The 20,909-nt window shown below is 35.2% G+C and overlaps 3 protein-coding genes across 3 annotated transcripts; 2 read left to right on the top strand and 1 right to left on the bottom strand.

Annotated features, from left to right (window-relative positions):
- Window positions 1–1,233: 1,233 nt before the first annotated feature.
- LOC136808850 (proteasome subunit alpha type-2-like) lies at window positions 1,234–15,688 on the bottom strand. The gene is made up of 7 exons (XM_067065411.1): window positions 15,524–15,688; window positions 10,531–10,607; window positions 10,226–10,299; window positions 9,765–9,823; window positions 9,030–9,152; window positions 1,971–2,126; window positions 1,234–1,603 (listed from the first exon to the last, which is right to left on the bottom strand). Exons 1-7 carry the CDS (start codon window positions 15,559–15,561, stop codon window positions 1,426–1,428), a joined length of 705 nt encoding a protein of 234 aa, XP_066921512.1. The 5' UTR covers window positions 15,562–15,688; the 3' UTR covers window positions 1,234–1,425.
- Window positions 7,132–9,030, top strand: LOC136808849 (uncharacterized). Its single transcript, XM_067065410.1, has 2 exons — window positions 7,132–7,471; window positions 7,866–9,030. Exons 1-2 carry the CDS (start codon window positions 7,312–7,314, stop codon window positions 8,645–8,647), a joined length of 942 nt encoding a protein of 313 aa, XP_066921511.1. The 5' UTR covers window positions 7,132–7,311; the 3' UTR covers window positions 8,648–9,030.
- Window positions 15,689–15,867: 179 nt separating the features above from the next.
- Window positions 15,868–20,231, top strand: LOC136808851 (small ribosomal subunit protein uS15). The gene is made up of 6 exons (XM_067065412.1): window positions 15,868–15,974; window positions 18,700–18,748; window positions 18,903–18,981; window positions 19,157–19,326; window positions 19,561–19,661; window positions 20,168–20,231. The coding sequence occupies exons 1-6, from the start codon at window positions 15,952–15,954 to the stop codon at window positions 20,199–20,201; spliced, it is 456 nt and encodes a 151-aa protein (XP_066921513.1). The 5' UTR covers window positions 15,868–15,951; the 3' UTR covers window positions 20,202–20,231.
- The last annotated feature ends 678 nt before the right edge of the window (window positions 20,232–20,909 follow it).

The following is a 20,909-nucleotide window of genomic DNA, read 5'->3' on the forward strand; positions in this document are numbered from 1 at the left end:
TCGGTCAAAATATCTTTTGTCAAATATGTACTAGTCGAGAAGTCATGTCATAATTCATTTATTTTCGACTCAAAAATATTGTCCTGATAGTGATAAATTTCATAATTTTTGTTCGCAAACTACTGCTTTTTTTCCGCTGCAGCATTCGAAGTGCAACAGATTTTTCAGAGATGTGTTTGAAAATTTCTAGATTGATATATGTCCTGATATGAAATATGTGTCTGATATGAAACGGGAACCACTTATGTAAAAATAGATTTTTTAATTAGATTGATAACACTCAGTCTTTTCTAGGTTTTTGTTTCGATGTATGGAAAAGAAGCCCCGCGATATAAATGTATGCCCGGGCGGAGGGCACTTAAGCAAAATTGGGTACGGGGACGTACCGCTGGTGGGCAGGGTCCATTTTGGCTCTGAAAATATCTGACAGGGTCCCAAATTAACTGATTTTCAAAATATTAATCTTACAGAGTCCACTTTTGCTTATGTTGGACAATGTTCAGGTTGAAAATTAGAAATGTTTTTAATTTTTCGTCTACTTTTAGTCATTTTTACCAATTTTCAGGGTGAAAATTAAAACATTTTTCGACTTTTCGTTCTGACAGGGTCCCAAATTTACCAAACGGGGTCCACTTTTTAGACTCCAGCGGCACGTCCCCGTCTGTCAAGGTCAGTGCCCCCGTGCCCCAAAGAATGTATGCTTGTAATAATGGTTAAAAACAACACTTTGCAACAACTCTTTTCGGCTGGTTTTGTTTTGATTTTCCCCCCGCCGCAAATATCTAGATACCAATCAAAACGCGATGATATTTTTTTGAGTAAGTTTACGTAAAACATCTTACATTAAATATATATTTTTGGTCAGAACTCTTACGTCAAATATTTTTTTCCTGCTAAAAATTGATGGAAGAATTTTTTGAAAAGTTTATTGGCGTAAAATTATGGATAGATGTAATATAACTTTAGAAAGTTGCCGAATTTATATTTTGGGAGGCCATTAAGAAAATGGGAAACGATTTTAATTTAGCATGGTTGAAATCAGAATTTTTGAAAAAGATCTTTGGAAAGGAAAAAACCAAATCATTCAAAAATAGTAACAGACGGTGATTGGTGCGATGCTAGAGTCAATTTAATCAAATTTGACCTTCATTTTAGGGGCCGACTGCTTAAAATATTGAAACATTCATCATTCACGATTTTATTAGAATCAGTAGAGAAATAAACACAAAACAATTATAATTCGCACTTTCAATGTATTTTTAACGTTAAATATTTGAAAATATAAAAAACAATGCTACGAATTTCTGAATCGTCGTTCTTTGAAAAATGAAATCGATTATCCATACGGCTGACAGGATCCTGATTCCAGTATTCGATGTTGACTTGGTATTTTAGTATGAAGAATGGTCGATACACCAATAAAGATTAAGAAAGAATGGATGCTAAATAGTCTTTTATTTCACTAGGTGTAAGCTTACGGAAACCATTTTTATCACATATTCCCACTTCAATATTATCTTCGTTCATTTGTCCTTCGAAACCTTCTTTGAGAGTCAAGATAGCTGTGTGAATGGCATCTTCTAATTCCAGCGTATCGTTGTATCTACAAATGAGAGAAGGAAAGAATACATTTAACATGGCTATACATGGACATGTCCTCAAAAATCACTGTAAATTCTGTTCCGCTTTTTTCCGCAAACATTGTATCGGGCTATGCGTGGACCCTGTACAAGTGTGTCTGAAAGAAAGCGGAACGAATTTTATAAATAAACGAAAAAAACAATAACATAATAATTATATTCTGCTTTTTTCCGGACACGCGGTATGTAAGGATTGACAAAAGAAAATATATGTGCTCCACTGTAACAGTGGAAACAGTGTCGATACAGAAGAAATCGACGAATATGGGACGGTATAACTTTTCCGAAGATGTATAAGCAAACTTAGGGACGTGGGCCTTAAAAACATACCTTTTTTCTAAGAAAGTTTTTCCGTTGACGTAGTTTTTGCCGATAGCGGTGGCTTTCCAGGCGAAGTAAGCACCGGAAGGATCACATTGAAAAAGAGATGGTGTTTCTTCATCGAATCCGCATACTAACAATGATACACCGAAAGGACGGACACCCCTAGAATGAAAAAGAGTATCTGAAAGTTAACTCCGGTCTTCAACGGTAGAATTATCTACAAACTATAGATAAGGCTTCAATCGCCAAAAGTCAAGAACAAGTTGAGAACATTTTAAAAGCTTTATGGACTCTAAAACACCCGATTTCTAAGGAAATTGCAAAAAATGATAAATTAAGACATTTAAAAACTCAAAAATGCTAAGAACAGTCGATGGCTACAAATTTTTGGAAAATAACGTCTATTTGGAAATTTGGAAACGAGAAAAATATTGTCCAAATTTTTCAAAGAGCACAGCTGTTCTTATTCTTTTGACAATAAAATGGCTATATATCTTTGATGGGTTTCCCTAAAACGATTACTGTACTACGGAATTCTATAATTATTCGTAAGCCACGAAACGAAAACCAAACACTAAAAAATTTCAGAAGATACCACGCGAGCGAAAGATTTTATTCAGAAAAAGAAAAAACATTTTTAGAAAATTTCCAAACCCAATGAAAAATGCAAAATCCAAACAAAAATTAATAGACATTGAAACTAAACTAAAGCTATCCTACGAATCAGAGAAGAAAAGCCAGGAAAGGAAGGCAACAGAATCAATAAAAAACAATCCTAAATTTTTTATGCATATGCAAAAAAGCATAGTAAATCAAAATCCAAAGTTGGACCACTGCGTGACAAAAATAATTCTTTGATATATGATGCTGACCGTATTGCTAATATACTCCAAGACCAATACACATCGGTTTTCAGTGTACCATCGGAAAATGACGTCACTCATCCAACAATATGTCCAAACGTGCTAAAAGACATAGACTTTGACGAAAAAGATTTCATTGAAGCAATCTCAACATTGTCATCAAACTCTGCTCCAGGTCCTGATGGATTTCCTGCGATTTTGCTGAAAAATTGCAAAGAAGAACTTGCTAAGCCACTCGCAATATTCTGGAGGAACTGTCTGAACCATGGAGTAGCAGAGGAGATTCACAAAAGAAATCATATCACACCAATATCAAAGGGTGGAGATCAAGGAGAGCCATCTAACTACAGGCCAGTATCACTTACGTCCCATCTCACCAAGGTGTTTGAAAAAATAGTTCGAAAGAAGATAGTCGAATTTATCAACAACAATGACTTGTTCAAACCCAACACAGCATGGTTTCCGGGAAGGGCGATCATGCCTTAGTCAATTACTCAGCCACTATGACAGTATCCTATCAAAACTAGAAGAAGGATTGGATGTAGATGTTGTATATCTCGATTTTTCAAAAGCATTTGATAAAGTCGACCACAGGATACTGCTATCAAAACTGAAATCTATTGGAATAACAGACAAACTACTTAAATGGATTAAGTCATTTCTTCAAGACAGAAACCAAGTAGTATTTGTAGACGGTCACAAGTCGTACCAGGCAAAAATTCAATCAGGAGTACCTCAAGGATCGGTTCTTGGGCCATTATTCTTCATCATCATGATATCAGACATTGATGAAGGGACAACCAAAGCAGAACTTGCAAGTTTTGCTGATGACACACGAGTAAAGAAAGGAATCCAAAACATCATTGACCAAGTTTCACCTACAAAACGACCTTAACAATGTTTATCAATGGTCGACCATAAACAAAATGATGTTAAATGGAAAAAAGTTCGAGCATCTCCATTATGGAAACGGGCCAGCCACCAGTTATTTCACAGGTGAAGGAAAGATAATCCAAACCAAATCTTCAACAAGGGATCTTGGTGTTACCATGTCAATTCAACCAACATATTCTAACCATTGTAGAAAAAGTACAGATACTCATTGGTTGGATTCTGAGAACATTCAGCTCAAGAGAACATGATGTCATGCTCACTCTTTGGAAGTCTTTAGTCAAACCACACATCGACAACTGTTCTCAACTATGGTCACCCAATGAAGTTAATCTGATCCAGCAGATCGAAGATCTCCAAAAATCATTCACAAGGAGGATTAAAAACCTACACAAAACTATTGGGAAAGACTACAAACATTAAAACTGTTTTCACTGCAGAGAAGGCGTGAAAGATATATTATACACTTGGTGTATTATTGAGAAGCTTGTCCCAAATCCTGGGACAATCACGTTCTATGCCAATCCCAGACAAGGAAGAAAATGTCACATACCACTAGTGAAAAGGGGGCCCTGGCAAAAAGTCATATACTCAAGTTTTAAAGTCCAAGGACCAAGGCTTTTCAACTCGCTGCCAAAACGTCTGAGGGATCTCACTGGGTGCAAGAAATTGAAATTCAAAACTGAGCTGGATAAATATCTTTTTACAGTTCCCGACGAGCCACTTGTGACTGGCTACACTATGATGAGACGAGCTGAAACAAACAGCATCATCAATATGAAAATTTACATCGGTCCTCACAGGATGGATGCGTAAAGATATTACGAAAGAAGCTCAAGGTAACTCAAGGTAAGGTAACTCTAGCTAAATTCGAATCGAATGACAAATTTAATTTGTTTAAGTTGGAAGTACCTGGCTATCAGTTCGAATATATTGCCTTTGATAAGATTAAACATAATAGAAGTTTTTAACAAAAGAAGTTTATCAATAGAGATATAAATAAAAGAACGTTTACAATAGGGGGGGTGTTATTCTGCAAAAATGGCATAAATTCTTAGCCCATTTGTCAAAAGTTGCCTTTGGGTATAAAAAGAAGAAAAAATCATGTTAATCATCAAAATTTCAAAAATTTTCAAAACATAGTGAAGTGACCCCTCATTTGAAAGGTATTTTCATGCTGATTGAGAAAGTCAATATAATGAGGTTGAATAACACTGTCACAAAAAGTAATTTCCGACAGTTGGCAAAATTTTGAGAATTTTGCTAAAAACGCAATTTTTTGATCGTTTTTCTTAAGTTATTTCTTGTTAGAGTGTTTTTCACCTTTACAATATTGATTTTCTTAATCAGCATGAAAATACCTTTCAAATGAGGGGTCACTTCGCTATGTTTAAAATTTTTTTGAAATTTCGATTTTGCTGGCGTAGCGGTGGTGGCACCCTACCCGTGGCAACCTTGAAAAAAGTGCCACAGGGTTTTTACATGAATTTTTCTTCTTTTTATACCCAAAGGCAACTTTTGACAAATGGTAAAAAATTAGTCCTAACATCCCCCTCCCCCTATTTAAAACACAGCTGATTGGCTTAGGTCTCGAAACTCTCTATTGTTTCATCAGAACGCCATCGCGCATGCGATGTATCCGGAGAAATTCAATTTTCAAAACAAGAGCAGTGCGCATATCCCAAAGAACAGGAGTTTAATGTGACGTGCAATATGTCGTTTTATTATTTTTAGGGATATAACAATTCTGGCCTTTATTAAAACCTTTTCGGAATGTCAAAGTCTGAACGTCTTTTTTTCGCGACATTTCAACGTAAACTTTTCGCGACATCTCAAATTCATTTTTCGCAAAGTCTCAAAGTCATTTTTTCTCGACATCCCAAATTCAACTTTTCGCAACATCTCAAAGTCAACTTTTCGCGACATCTCAAATTCATTTTTCACGACATCCTAAGAAAGTCAACTTTTCGAGATGTCTCAAAGCCAAATTTTCGCGATGTCTCAAAGTCAAATTATCGCGACATCTCAAATTCATTTTTCGCGACATCTCAAAGTCAACTTTTCGCGACATCTCAAATTCATTTTTCACGACATCCTAAAGTCAACTTTTCGAGATGTCTGAAAGCCAAATTTTCGCGATGTCTCAAAGTCAAATTATCGCGACATCTCAAATTCATTTTTCGCGACATCTCAAAGTCAAATTATCGCGACATCTCAAAGTCAACTTTTCGCGACATCCCAAAGTCAAATTATCGCGACATCTCAAAGTCAAAGGCAAATTCAAATTATCGCGACATCTCAAAGTCAAATTATCGCGACATCTCAAAGTCAAATTATCGCGACATCTCAAAGTCAAATTATCGCGACATCTCAAAGTCAAATTATCGCGACATCTCAAAGTCAAATTATCGCGACATCCCAAAGTCAAATTATCGCGACATCTCAAATTCATCTTTTCGCGATGTCTCTACGGTATCTCCAAGTATCACTTCTCAAAAAGTTATTTTGTCGCCTTTGCTCGTCGTCTGCACGATCGGGGCAGTTAAAAAAATAAATGTCAAATTTACAGACTGACAGTTTTGGATCTTTATTTAAAAAATTGCAATATTCCATAGTTTTTATGAAATAAAAATGCTTAAAAATGAATTGAGAAAAAAGGAAAAGTTAAAAAATGACTTTGAGACTTCGCGAAAAAATGACTTTGAGATGTCAAGAAATATTGAGGCCTATTGATGCTGAAACATCCTGAAAAAGTTAATATAATGGCAAAAATTGCTGTTTCCCTGAAAATAATAAAACGACATATGGCACGTCAATGTTTACACGTTTTTTTTTTATAAGAACGTCAAAAATTTTCGAAGCCTTCGGATGTTCTTAGTTTTTTGGATTTGAAGCCTAAAAATGTTCTTAAAATGTTCTTATTTTCAGCATTTTTTGAGCATTTTGATGTAATTTCTTAAGAAAATGCATGTTTTTAAGTCTCCAAAGCCTTAGAATGTTCTTAGAATGTTCTTAAATGTTTGGGCCTCGAAGCCTTATGTTCTTATATAGTTTGTTCTTATAAAAAAAAAACGTGTAATGTTCAAAATGAAGGAAGATATGACGTAGCCTAAGGATTGTATAAAAGTGTTGAAAATCACGCGAAAAGAAATTCACGCATGAATGAAAAGATTCCTTTTCTCAATTTCCTCAATTTGTTTTTGACAACTACTTGAAAAGCAAACTTCCTTTCTAAAAGAAATCACATACTTTTTCCTGTAAACACTTTCATATAACATAATGAACTTTCTTATGTAATTTAATCCATCGTCAAGGAGACGAAATTATTGAGATAAAAAACCTTTCATTTATTATAAATGAGAAGAGAGAATTTTCTCATGAGAAAAAAAAAGTAGTGTGTGATATGAGAAAAAATAGTGAGATTGAGATGTGGTGATTTCGAGAGAAACATATGTGTGTGTTATAAAAGAAACAGCGAATTCTGTTCTGATAAAAAATTTCAAACAACCAAATTGTTGTGTACTATATGAATTGCCGAGAAGAGAGATTTCGGATTCAGAGGAAAACAAACAAAAAAGAAGTTTTCTCAGAGAATGGATATTCACAGCAGAAATTTGGTTTGGGAGAGAAGCATAGCAGCATGTGTTAGACAACATCCATGCCTGTACGATAAAAGTCTTTCATCTTACAAGAAACCGTCTATCAAAGAAGAAGCATGGGCACGAGTGGATGAAGAATTGAAATTACCAAAAGGTAAAAGCAATTTTCAAGTCACTGAAACTCAATTAAATGTGTAATGTGTTAGAGAAATGAAGCGTTGGTTGAATGGGGACAAGTAAAACGCGAATTGTAACACACTTAAAGCAAACTTAGTTCAGTGATCAAAACAAAATGGACGAAATCTGACGAAATCTCTCCCATAATTCTGAATAGGTTGTTGGTCATGCATCTATATAATTTCTGTTTTTCGATATTTTCCAGTTATCATACGTAAAGTACTATAAATTCTCGATGCAAGTTCACGAAGTTGTACAAAAACTAAACCAAAAACTATATAGAAGTCGTAAGCACAGTTTATAGAATCTCTCAGATTTCAAAGTGGCGACACAAAAAAAATTGTTAACTGGAACTTTCTTTATTACTTCAGGGATGGGTCAACGGCAATTCGTCATACTTTACAAACGGTACAGCCGTAAACGCGTCGCTTACAAGAAGGCATTAAGTAACGCAAACCTGAAAGAAATCGAGAAAACGAAACGTGATTTGGATGCATACGATTTCTTTCATTGGTTCAATCAACATTTACGAGAATACAAAGGGCGGAACCAAATAACGGGCGTTGAAGAAGACGGACAATACCGTAACCATGGTGATGAAGATTTCAACCAATCAGATGACGATTCAACAGAAAGTTTGACCATCATCCATACAAATCATTATGGAAATGTGGATCCAACGTATTTACAAGAAGAAGAGATATTCGACGAAAAACCCATACAATACCAAAATACACTAGATAATCCGAGCTTTCAACATCGCCATTCAAATCATAATATTCCATCAGGCGAACAACAAGCGTCTAGTCAAAACTCAAATCAACATGAAGCAGTCGCTACAAATTTTCACCCTACGCCTATTTCAGTGTCGGAGAATCTCGACACGTCAAATCAAACACCACAACAAACTTTCTCTTCCTCCTCTACAATTAAACAACAGCGACAGGATCCACAAACGGAGAGGAGGAAAACTTATAATAACGTGACATCCACCACAGCCCAACACGACACTCATCCAGATGATATTTTCGGTCAAATGATTGCTTCTGAATTGAAAACATTTCCAGATCACATGAAATTCAGAGTTAAGCATGAATTGAATAATGTACTTTTCAAGTTTCGTGAACAACAAATGGCTGGTGGGCAGCTTTGAAAATACTTTTTTTTAAATGCCTTCTGAAGATTTTCTGTATAATTCTTTTAATTTTATAGCTTCAACGTTGATAGGATAATCCACAATGGTAGGCCGAAATTAAAAAAAAAGATTAAAGCCTTCTAATCAATTTCTAATTTTAAAAGCTTCTGATGGGTCAACATGGTAAACCCAAAGGTTAAAAACTTTGCAAGTACCAGATACTCCACCCTAAAATACAAGCCATTTTGTTACAAGAAGTTTCTCTGAGCTATCAACAATTTGAAAAGAGATTCCCTCGGCTTCCTTGGTTTTTCCCCTAAGAGATTTCCGTAAAAAAAACCTTCATTTCCCAGGTTTCGAGGTTTTCCAAGGTCCGTCTGAGGTTGTGGTAAAAACTTACCCAGATTGTGTATATTCTTGCATGACAGAAGCTACTTTTTGTACAAGTTGTGAGGTTGGGATGGATTCTCCGTACTGTAGTTTGTAATTGACTGCAATTCGACGTGCTTCTGAGACTAACAGCCTGAACAGTACAAGAAAATAAGTCAGTTAATTTTGTAATAAATAAATGGTTAACTTTAATGGTAAAAACTTTCGAAATTTTTACGAATTTCGGGATACCTTTTAAAAAGATTGAAATTTTTTTTTTCCATAAAATAAATCTTGAAAATCTGTTATATTAACAATAAAAGGGAAAGACAACAAGTTTTATGAATAATTCAAAATTTTGCAAGTTGGGCAGAGTTGGGCTCAAATTTTTTTCGAAAAATGAGCTTTTTCATATTTAGCACACTGTAATTCTACGTCTTCGTTCAAAAAATTAGGAAAAACTAATGAACAGATTTTTGACAAAGTCCAAAAAACCCTATTTTTGACCCAAATTAGCCCAAATTTTTTTCGAAAATCGGGCTCAGGTCACATTCGGTCACATTTTGGCAATCCCCAATCTGCACCTTTGTACAAAAAAATCACAAAATTCCTATGATTCAATCCCGAGAAAAGCTGGTAACAGACAAACGGACGAACAGATGAACAGACGAACACAGGTTAAAAACTCCAAGTAGGTCCATTAAAAGGAATAACAAGGAAATGGTGAAGTCAATTCTTTATACTTTTGGTTTTTTGATAATCTTACCTGAAGTCTGGCCCCATCCCACTGTATACCATTCCTATATGCTTTGTTATCATCTCAATCTGAAATACAAAGTGCACAATGAGATCATTAATAAGCGTTTTATGTTCTTGAGTGTAATTTTATTCTCATTTTTATGTGATTTACTGGACATTGCCTACCGTTGAAATCCAACAAATATGGACATACCATTGGCAAAAATATTTGATATCTGAATATCACTCTTTTATCAAAATGTAAAATTAATTGTGCTAGAAAGGAGGAATCTTTTAAATACTCGATCTGTCCATAAAAGGCTAGTAAAAAAGCCCCCTTATCAGATCACTGGCCAGGAACGGGCTTCTAGGTAAGTCCGCTAATGATTAGCATGTTATCATTCACAGGAGTCATGGGCAAAGTCATACATTTTCATTTGAACTTTAAAATTATTAGAATGAATTTCTAGGGAGTAAAAGCAATAATACCTTTGATACTGTCTTTTCATCGTATAATATTGATTTTTGTTTCTTCTCTGCAGCAATAACTGAACCATTCACGGCTGAATAAAAAAAATGAGATCAAATAGGAATAATCAAGAAAAATCAAATTTTAAAATCGATCTCAAACCAGATGTTACTTGATGTTTTTCATTTTTCAATTCAGATTGTTTTAAAGAAAAGATAAATTAAAGAATATGAACTATCCTTTATATTAAGAAGTGGCGATCATCATCGCCAAAATTCTACCCCCTCCCCTAATAAATTCTTGTAAACCTATACGAATGACAGACCTTTTAATCCAACTGATGGACCACCAGCAGCTACAGCAGCTAAAGCATATTCGATTTGTACAAGCTTTCCAGAAGGGCTGTAAAAAAACAATATTATCATATTATAACAAGCAATATACATTTATGGGGAATAGAGCATCAATGAAAAAATACAATTGGGATGAAGAAACAAAACATTTCTGAACTTGCAAAAAATAGCAGTCAATCAACCATCATTCCAATTACACACAAAGATATTTCAGGGAAGCAATCTCAATATAAATACTTCAAAAAAACCTCCCCCTCCAATCAGGGTTTTTTGGATGGCTCCCTTCATCCTCCTTAAAAACTGGTCAATTATGATGCTGATTGTAGTATCGTATATAATCCAGATAATTTTGCTCAATCAGAATTCACAATTGAAACAATTGGACCAAACTGAAGGCAATGAAGCAATTAAAAACAGAACGTAAAGAACACAAAAATGAATTTCTATCAAGCTGGTAAATCCAAGGTAAAATTTGATTGCTTTGATTATAATCTTTGAAAATGTCCAACACTTATGTTTGATGTCCACCAAAAGTGCTTTGATTTTTTGAATCATTATTGGTTTCAGTCTGATAATTGAAGTTAATTTCAATGACTTCCTCAATAACTGGTCGCTCCAGGCTAAGTGGAGAAGATCTTTAAAATTTGGTGTTTCTCAAGACAAAAAAAGTTAAAGTTTGGTCAACCGATTCTGAATTACTTGAATGTTTGGGGGATCGGGAAAATATTTCCGCATAAATTCTTGTATCAGCCGTTGTATCTTCCTTGTGCCACGAAATCTTATCAGATTTAACACATTTGCGTTTTAATGAAAATTCTTAGCTTACTACATTAGCTCTGTAGTAATTAGTGCACTTGTTTCATTTCTTAATAACGAAGATAATTGGAAAAATTTGAAGATTACAGCAGACAGACATTACTGATTGGTGTAGATTTACACAATCCAAACTTAATTAATTTCTGTACTTTATACTAATGTGTGATTTTCCAGGGATTACTTTTAGGCGTACAAACTTTCCAGACCAGAAACTTTCAAGAGGACGAAAAATTGCAAAATTCACAACATTTACTTTCGCAAATTTTATGGAAAAATCTTTTTTGCGAGCATAAATTTTCGCAAATCAAGACCTGAAATTGAGAATTTCCTCAATGTCCCTCATGGCTTAGAGGGATAAATACTTCTTGGATTGGCTTGAAACATTTGTCCTTTGACTTATTAGTCTTTTAGCAGGCTAAAAAGTGCCATAAAAGTTACATTTTATTCAAAGTTTGAAGTTCTACAAATTTTCTATTTTGTCAAGAATCTTTTGCGAGCATAAACTTTTGCGAATGGCCCTTCCTAGAATTTTTAAAGACATTTTACTTTCTCAAAAAGGGCCAAAATTCGCAAAATCGCAAAAGATTGTACGCCTAAAGTACTTAAAAGGATTTTTGGTCTAAGTGTCCTTCTGCCACACAAACTGAAAGCAATAATTATGAAACCCCTGTTTTGATATACAAGGTCAAGCACAACATGTTGGTAAAAGCCGCTGTAAATCAGGCGGTTCAGATCAATGTTTTGATTTGATCATTTGGCAGCTCTATTCCCAGGAGAATAATTTACCGTCAGCCGAATAAGGATTATTTTTGTACCTTCCCTGGTGATTTTTCAGCTTGACTTTATTAATGTTATGGTGTTTTGAAGTGCTTGTTCTAAGAGATTATCAAATATAATTATTTCTAGTTTTCAAAAGAAGCAAATTTAATCTTTCTTTTACAGTACAAGATTACACTTATTATGTCAATTATACATGTAGTAAGTTTTATATTAAAACTTTCTTTTTGCATAGGTTTTGCATATTTTCAATGCAATCTCACCACAAACACCATTTTTTAATGAGTGATGTTATGGTTTTTTTGATTGCGTACAGGAACTCGCCAAATGTTCCTAACTGAAGGTACTTTTTATTTGAGATTGAGTGCTTTACTAAACAAAAAGATTTAAAAAAGTCTTGACAGGCCATTTTGTCATTTTTGTGTCATTTTGGTCAGCTGAACGTATTGACGCATTTCCATTGTTTTGCTTTTTAGAACATGCATGGAGAACAGTTGTTGGTTCCCTTTTTCTTCCTGTACTACTTTGGTATAGACCAATTCAATGTGATGTCATTATCTTTTGGTTTGTCTTGTTTAGTCTGGAAAACTGCATTGAAATACAGGATAACGGAGACAAATGCCTCCAAAAATCCAGTATGGATTCCACGAAATCTTGCGCCAAAGATATTTTTCCGTACAGCAAGCCCCACGCCAAGCAAAATTTCTTTTGTACCAACATTCAATTTTTCAATAAGGGTGGAAGATGGGAAAAGAGGCGCATGCGCCAACATGATTAATAAATTGACGCAAGCGTAAGCGAGCGAAAGCAAATTTAGCCAAATGAAAGCTAAAAATGGATGGATTATGGAGTCATTCACGCAGAGCTGGAATTATTACTTTACGACAACTGAAAATCAAACAATCTTTGTAAGTACCGTTACGCCAATGCGCCAAAAACATTTCAGTTGTGTACGCCGAAGATCTTTGGCGTTAGTTACACGAAATCCATACTGGCCAAAAATGCCTTCAACCTGCTTCAACTTTTTATATTTGGTTGAGTAGCAGAGGAGGCTTTGAGAGGCCCATTTTTGCAACTATAGACGGTTTCAATTAGTGCCCGTCAGCACCTTGAACTAACTACCCAATTCCCCTCACATGGCATGGGTTGACCCGGGCGAAGGTTCATTCACTTGCCAAGTGAACCGCTGCAAGTAGTGGGGATCGAAACTCAGTCACCTCTCAGTCAGTCAGGCACAGCCTGGCAAATGAATGGGGTGATGAGATAGGACGTCTCAGGCTAAAAGCGTGAAAATGAATAAAAATGAACTTCAAACTGAAAAAGGGAAAAAAAGAAGAAAACTGGGAACTTTATTTTTTCATTAAAAGTTTCTTCAATCTTCGAAGACAAAATTGACCCATGGAAAAAAAATTTCATCTATGCAGTTCTTTGAAATGAAGCAAAATATTTCCAACCCGGTTCAATTAAACTGGCAGTGTAGACCTAACTCTTCACACAAAAATTACGGGAAACGCATGTTTGGACTTTGTACCCTATGCTGCACTCAAGCACTTGAGCCAAAATCCCGCAAAGGCGGGACAAAAATCAGTTTTTTGAAGTTTGCAAAAAAACGCCACATAGAAGATCTTTCAAATTCAGTATGTGAATAGAGCAGTAAAAAATACAACTTTTCTATTTTTCCTTTTTTTTGCAAAAGTTCTAGGAATGAAAATAAAGGGATAATGATAATTGAATACTATCCATTGATAATCCGCGACACTATCGTAAAGCTAGAATCGCTTCGCCTACTCTTCGCTTGAGAAAATGATTGACAGATTGAAGTTTTTCATCCCCGCGGTGTGCGCCGCGCGGGAGCTCGGGCGCTCTGCGAGAGTTCTCGGCTCAATCCTCGGACCGCGCTAAAAATGGTAGACTGAGCTGTGATAGATCATTTCGATGCAAGTTGTTGGAATGTTCACAAGGCTCTTGACAGAATATTGTTTGATTTATTGTCAACGATGACAGTGCCGTTATGAATTTTGTTAGATCTGACAAATTGATGTTTGTAAGTGCACTTTATAGTTTTGATTCCCATTGAAGAATCATATTCTGGTTTTCATGTTATTAGATGCTGTTTTAGAGCTTTAGGTCTGACTGGGTATTCGGCGCTATTACGTCACATTCGTTTTCGACCCCGTTTATTTGCCAATGGTCGCAAGTGAAAAATACCCCGTTCATTTGCCAGGATGTACCTGACTGTCAGTACAGCAACCAAGATCAATGTACAATAATGACCACTATACCTCAACTTTTGCCTGTATCTCTTTTACCTTTGTTTTCAAGCCTAGAATCTTAAACATAAGTGAGACTAAGCGAGATCACAAAAACAAACCAAAACAAGGGAGAAGTAGTCTATGGCCCAAAAAAACCTCAAGCATTTTACGGGCCAAGTTCAGGACACAAAACTTTGGATTTTTGCCTCTCTGAAAACATAGGGGCCGTCGACATTCGACTTTCGAATTTTTTAACGGCATTTGGCCGTTATGGTTCTGACCCCTCCCCCCCTCTACGTTAACGGCCATCAAATTCTCTAAAGTTAAAAAATTGTCAAAAATCGATGAAACTCTAAATTTTCTCCTTCACTTTCATCGATGTTTCGTCAGCCATCTTTAATATCGCTACGGCTTCGCTCAGTTTACATTTTAAAAATAACGGAGATAATTTCTAAACTTTTTTCCCAAAGTTGCGCGAATTAATTATCTCCGTAATCATAATCAAAAGAATAGCGGCATTTCAAAGAAAAAAGGCCAACCGTCTGCGAAATTCAAGGGCCGCGCGGACCGTCTAAACAAATGGAACACGAGACATAAACATCGGGTCGTTTGTTTCGGTTAAAATTATTCTAAAAAATAGCGAAGTGAATATTTTAGGTGTGCGACTTTAGCAGATCTTAGTTGATAAAAGGAGGAAAAGAAATATGGAAAGTAACATTTGTATGGAATAAACGTCTCAAAAATCGATATTTTCTGGTGAAAAGAATTGATATGTGGTGAGTTGACCCCTAAAGAGATTTTCGACCTTCCCTTAACGGCACATGGTCGACCCCCTCCCCCCCTTAACGGCCAAATGCCGTTTAAAAAATTCGAAAGTCGAATGTCGACGGCCCCATAAGTCTCAGCATGCACGCCATAGGTAAGATTTGGGTCATGTTCAACACTTTTTCAAGTTCAAAATCGCCAAGTGGCCTGAGAAGTAAGTTCAGGCAATACAGTGAGTGGGTGATGTGAGTGTGGGGGTCGTCTTCCTGGCTGGTTTTTCTATTTTTAGGTTATCCCCCCTCCTTCCAGAAAAGGGTTTGAATTATGCTGTGAGTAAGTAAGTTAGTTAACATACCTGAAAGTTGTCAAACTGAAGCTGTATCTCTCTCCCATCTTTTAACACTACTGAAAAGTGTTTATGATACAATTTTGATTGTGTTTTTTGGAAGAGTGCAGGTTTTTTTAATAAACTCCTGACTCCCGCTTTCAATTTCGCTTATTCATGCGATCACCTGAGTGTACATTGAATTTACCAATCAACGACCCGCGCGGTAGCTTTTTCGAAAATCTTCGAAACAGGTTAGCCCGTCTACCATGATAAGAAAGACAAACTTTTTATTCTAGAGAAATGGAATGTCGAAGTGGTCAGTTTTACCAAAGAATAACAAAGAAGGAGAACAGGGCGATGGAATTTCTCAGCATGACCACGGCTACATTATTTGAAGGATTTCACATCTTTGCACGTTTCATCGTTCTTTCGTTTCAAGCCAACAAGAACTCAAGATGGGTCGTATGCACGCTAAGGGGTAAGTAAAAATGTCTTTCATACCTATCAGCGAGCCGTTCAGTATTTTTGTAAACTTTTCCCTGATTAGAAAATCATTTTTTGGTCGCATTGAAAATTATTTTATAGACAAATGTTCCATGTTCAAACCAGACTTACGAAGAGCTTACAAATTTTATGATTGTTGTGTGGAGTATTTCTTGTTTCGGCAGGGAATAGCTCTGAGTATTACCATGTGATGTCTGGAGTATTTTTTGTTTTGGCAAAAAATAGCTAAGATAAGCTTGGAAATCAAAATGTATTGGAGTATTTCTTGTTACGGCAAGAAATAACTAAACATGTGATAAACCCAACAAAAAGGTAAAAAAGATTGGTCAAACTGTCAGAAGAATTTTCTGTAGCCTGGTTTATTTCATTGTGTGGATTTATACAATGGCTAGTGTTTTAGAATCCAAAACAAACATGGCCTACTAAATTCTTTTAGACAGGCAGCTGAGGTCACAAAAAAATTGGACGGGGTGCGAACAATCCCAAACCACTTTTGATTGAAAATATACAACCTAAATATCTAGAAACGATCAACCGGAGTTGTTGAAATTACTTACCGGACGTGTCCGGTAATATTTTAGTACCTGATGACGTCATGCGTGCCCATAGGCTAACTGAAAAAAATTTTGAGAACCAACATAGACATATTATACACTGATCGAAGCGTTTTTTAACGCAGATTAAGAAAATGGTCAGTAACCATATCTGGAAATTTTGCTATAAAAAGTTAGAGCGCTTTTCCTTTATGTCCGTAACGTCAATTTTACCTGTTCGAGACGAAAAAAAAATCAAAAATTCAAACTTATCAAAATTGAAATCTAAGACCGCCATTCGAAAGCTCTCAAAAATCGATGTAGAAGACTTTTAAGAGGATATATATGATTTCTCAACCTAACTCGAGAAAATCGATCCTAAAGAAAGTGTAAATATGACGTCATCAAAACTTCGGAAGCTTGTAACTTTTTATTATCAAATTTTCGGACATAGTTACTGACCTTTTTCTTAATCTACGTCAAAAAACGCGTCGATTGGTATATAATATGTCTATGCTTTTGTTCATAAAAATTTTCATTTTGCTTGTGACGTCATCAAATACGAAAATATTTTCGGACGCGTCCGGTAATTATTTTCAAACTGTCCGGTTGATGATTTTGTGTTCAGAAAGGTCGTATCTATTGAAAACAACTGTTTAAAGTTTGTTCGCAAACTTTGTAGCTACTGCACTTTTTTATGTGACCTCAGCTGCCTGACTATTTAGGACACTGCTCACTTTGGGACACTTTCAACTGTGTCTTGTAATGGCCGGCTGTAAAGGTCTTGGCTGGCAAACATCTTTCACAATTTATCTTATTTTGATATTTGAAGTAATGAAATAGTTCATCCCATTAAAACCATTTACAAACGTGGATACAAATGTTTAGATGGGTCTGGTTTTTCTCAAATTTGAAGGTGGGGTCCGGTTTTTCTATTTAGAACAAATAAAACAACTTAAGGAGAAGGATCGGTCCGCATATACAGATACCCAGCCTGTTAGTCACACTAGCGCACCGCCGGATAGGCTATTTCCCGGAAATTTTGCTGGACCTCAAACAATGACCCATTTACATGTGCGAAATTATTTTTACTTTTGCGTATAAACAAGGCCTTAAAAATCGAAGCGCTGTCTCGGGAATTGAATGATAAAATTTGGTTGGTTGATATTTTGGTTGCTGCACATTTTATTTTGTTTCAAACTTTCAAGTTTTAATTAATTGTCTTGCAAACTTGATTCAGGTAAGTCTCATCCTTGTTGTACAAATACATCCTGTAGATGACTGATGTTGTTTTTTCTGAAAGCTAGATTTCCTAGTGTGACTAACTGCCAGCATCCTCCAACCCTAGTATATATATATAGCCTGGGTATTGCCCCTTAGAGTTACAATTGATATAATCCAGTATTATATATCACTCATTGTTTTGGACTTCTACCATTGTATCTATTTTGATTTGTTTGATTATTTGATTCAATTAGTTTTGCATAATTCTAAAACATACCAATTTTATAAGATTTTGTAAGATGCAGACCTATGTAGTATGGTACAAAATCGAAATTTAATTATTGTTGCGGAGCAATCCTACACCTTTTGGTTATTTCAGAATTTTGGAACAAAAGTAATTAAAGATAAATTGTTTTGTCCATTTAAAAAAGACTGAGAAATGATAATATTTGAATCTGTTTGAATCCAGATCAAGAAATTTAGAAAAATGTTTTACAGCTTTTTACACCATGTTTGTTTACAAGATTTTCCTGTTAATTCATTTAGCCTTGCTTAATTGCAGACAATGAAATAAACCAGGCTAAGCAGTGCAGGAGATTCTTAAGAAATCTTTTTTCGATCCAGCAGAAATGCTGAAATTCTAATTCTGTGAATAATGATTCTTCCGACCATCTTGAGGGATTCTTCTGTTTGTTCATGAAAAAAATTTGCATATCAGCGCTGGTGTAAATAAAAATGAAAAACAAACTTTTTATCTACAAAGGTTTTGTTTTGATTTTTGATTGAAAGATCCAACGATGCTGAGTTGGCAATATTTCCGAAACTCATGTGTACTAGAGTATGCGTATTTAAAAACAAGTGTGACAAGATTAAAAAAACTAATACCCCAAATAGACAACTAGATAAAAGTATAATCAAGCTCTACAATCTTCTTTTTTATAGAAAAGGTATCTCTGGATCCGCACTTCCATACCGAAGAAGTGTACCCACTGTAAGTTCACTTTTACAGAAAATCTTCAGACCTGTGCTACTTTCAAAAGATCTGTCCTGGAGAATTATTCAAATTAAAATTGAATGTTAAAATTTTTAATTAAAAAGATGTATACTGTGGCGTTTATTTATTGACATTTATTCTTTTCTTTTAGTGGTTGAAATTGACATCTGAAGATGTCAAAGAACAAATCTACAAGTTGGCTAAAAAGGGTCTGACCCCATCCCAAATTGGTATATACTTTGCAACTTAAACATGAAATCATATCTGTGTTTAATATTATCCTAAAATAACAAAATTACAAAATCAAATTTTTTAAAGTTGTAACACGAGTTCTAAAGATCTATAGGAATTTTAAACTTCAAAAAAGATTTAAAAATTCAATTCTAACAACTTCTGTTTACCTAGGTGTTATCCTTCGTGATTCTCATGGTGTTGCGCAAGTCAGATATGTTACTGGAAATAAAATTCTTCGTATCTTGAAGACTAAAGGATTGGCTCCATCATTGCCAGAAGACTTATACTGTTTGATCAAGAAAGCTGTCTCTGTCCGAAAACATCTTGAGAGAAATAGAAAGGTATATACAACAATGTCACTTTTGCTTAACAGAAGATTTAAAAAAAATCTTGCCATTTTTGGCAAACAATGAAGGCTGTCATACTAAACTGTCAATTCTTTATTGCCTAATATTATGTTCTATGTTTCAAAGTTTTACTTTTGAGATTTCCAGACAAGACAATTAGCTTCCTGCACTTTTAAACAACATAGCTTCAATCAGGGCATTCTCATTTAATTTCATTCTTATTTTCAGGATCGTGACTCAAAATTCAGACTTATTCTGATTGAAGCTAGAATCCACAGATTGGCAAGATACTACAAAACCAAAAGAGTCTTACCTCCAAACTGGAAATAGTGAGTCGTTTTCAATCTTTTCTACCCCAGTGACCATTCTCTAAAACTAACTACCTTATTACCGTAATACTTGGAATAAACGCCCCTTCTTTTAAACGCCCCTCCTAAAAGGAAAATTATTAAATAAACGCCCCCTCAAATAAACAAGAGTCTTCGGGGTGTGATACCTCACCCTCTTCGATTTTGCTGAAATCTTCTGGACAACAAGCACTAAAATCCTGATAAAGAACCAAAACAAAGGGTATATTTGCTCTAAATATTCGACATTCGAAGTAATACGGACACGAATATTACTATACAAGTATTCAACGGCCTATTAATACGAAATTTTTCAATTCGTGTTATTAAAATGACTAGCAATATTCGTATAATAAGGTAAGTATTTTCCACTTAGATGAAGGTCGGATCCTATCTTAGGTACTCATTATTTTAAAAGTGGATGCTTCATTTTTGCTCCATTAATAATATGAATAGTTTTTAATGGTATTTTTTTTTTTACTTTTCAGCGAATCATCAACTGCATCCGCCCTTGTAGCATAATTGAAACAAATACAGTACTGAAAAATAAAATTATTAGTTTCTGTTGTGTACAGCTCTCCTTTCTCTCCCAGGGGCTCAGTACTAAAATCTCGGACATCTTGATTTGTTCATTCGTTTGTCCGTCCGTTCGTTCGTCTGTTACCAGTTTTTCTTGGGTTTTGCCCATTGTTTTTTTCGGGTTTTTTACATAGTGATGCAAAATGACAGTACTCAAAAGTGTGGAATGTCATTGCAAAGTTTCACAATTATCGCTGACCTGTGAAAAAGTACCATTCAATAAAATAACAATTAAAGTTGAATAAATAGAGATTTTTCAATTTTGTTTTGAATTTCTAAAAGCAAAAAGGAATATCTTTTAAGGCCGTTACCCAATCAGTATTTTATGGTATGGCTTAATTACATAAATTTATCCTTTTCAGGCTGTCGCTTTGATTGAGCGCAACAAGAGTTATCTGGCACCCGATGTAGAAATTTTCTTCCGACACGCTAAAGCTCTGAAGGTCGGGAAAATTTTCAACATCTGGAAGAAATACATTACGGAATTTCGCCTGACCGCGTAATTTTTTAGAAAAATGGGCCCGAGTGCAATATGGACAGGGAAGGTGTCATGGCCGACAAAATTTGGCTCAGAAAAAACTTCAAAAGGTTTCACGAAATTAAAGTTAAATACAAAACTTTTTGGAGAAGGAATCATGCAAAATATTATCA

This window comes from Clytia hemisphaerica, unplaced genomic scaffold, assembly GCF_902728285.1.
Source record: "Clytia hemisphaerica strain Z4C2 unplaced genomic scaffold, Clytia hemisphaerica genome assembly, whole genome shotgun sequence".
In the NCBI taxonomy this organism is placed as follows: domain Eukaryota; kingdom Metazoa; phylum Cnidaria; class Hydrozoa; order Leptothecata; family Clytiidae; genus Clytia; species Clytia hemisphaerica.

Coding starts and splice junctions, on each gene's coding strand:
- LOC136808849 (XM_067065410.1), top strand. CDS start 7,312: ATGGATATTCACAGCAGAAATTTGGTTTGGGAGAGAAGCATAGCAGCA. Junction 7,472..7,865: donor AGAATTGAAATTACCAAAAG/GTAAAAGCAATT, acceptor TTATTACTTCAG/GGATGGGTCAACGGCAATTC.
- LOC136808850 (XM_067065411.1), bottom strand. CDS start 15,561: ATGGGAGAGAGATACAGCTTCAGTTTGACAACTTTCAG. Junction 9,824..10,225: donor ATGAAAAGACAGTATCAAAG/GTATTATTGCTT, acceptor TTTGTATTTCAG/ATTGAGATGATAACAAAGCA. Junction 2,127..9,029: donor CAAGAATATACACAATCTGG/GTAAGTTTTTAC, acceptor TTTTCATTCTAG/GGGTGTCCGTCCTTTCGGTG.
- LOC136808851 (XM_067065412.1), top strand. CDS start 15,952: ATGGGTCGTATGCACGCTAAGGG. Junction 18,982..19,156: donor TCTGACCCCATCCCAAATTG/GTATATACTTTG, acceptor CTGTTTACCTAG/GTGTTATCCTTCGTGATTCT. Junction 19,327..19,560: donor ATCTTGAGAGAAATAGAAAG/GTATATACAACA, acceptor TCTTATTTTCAG/GATCGTGACTCAAAATTCAG.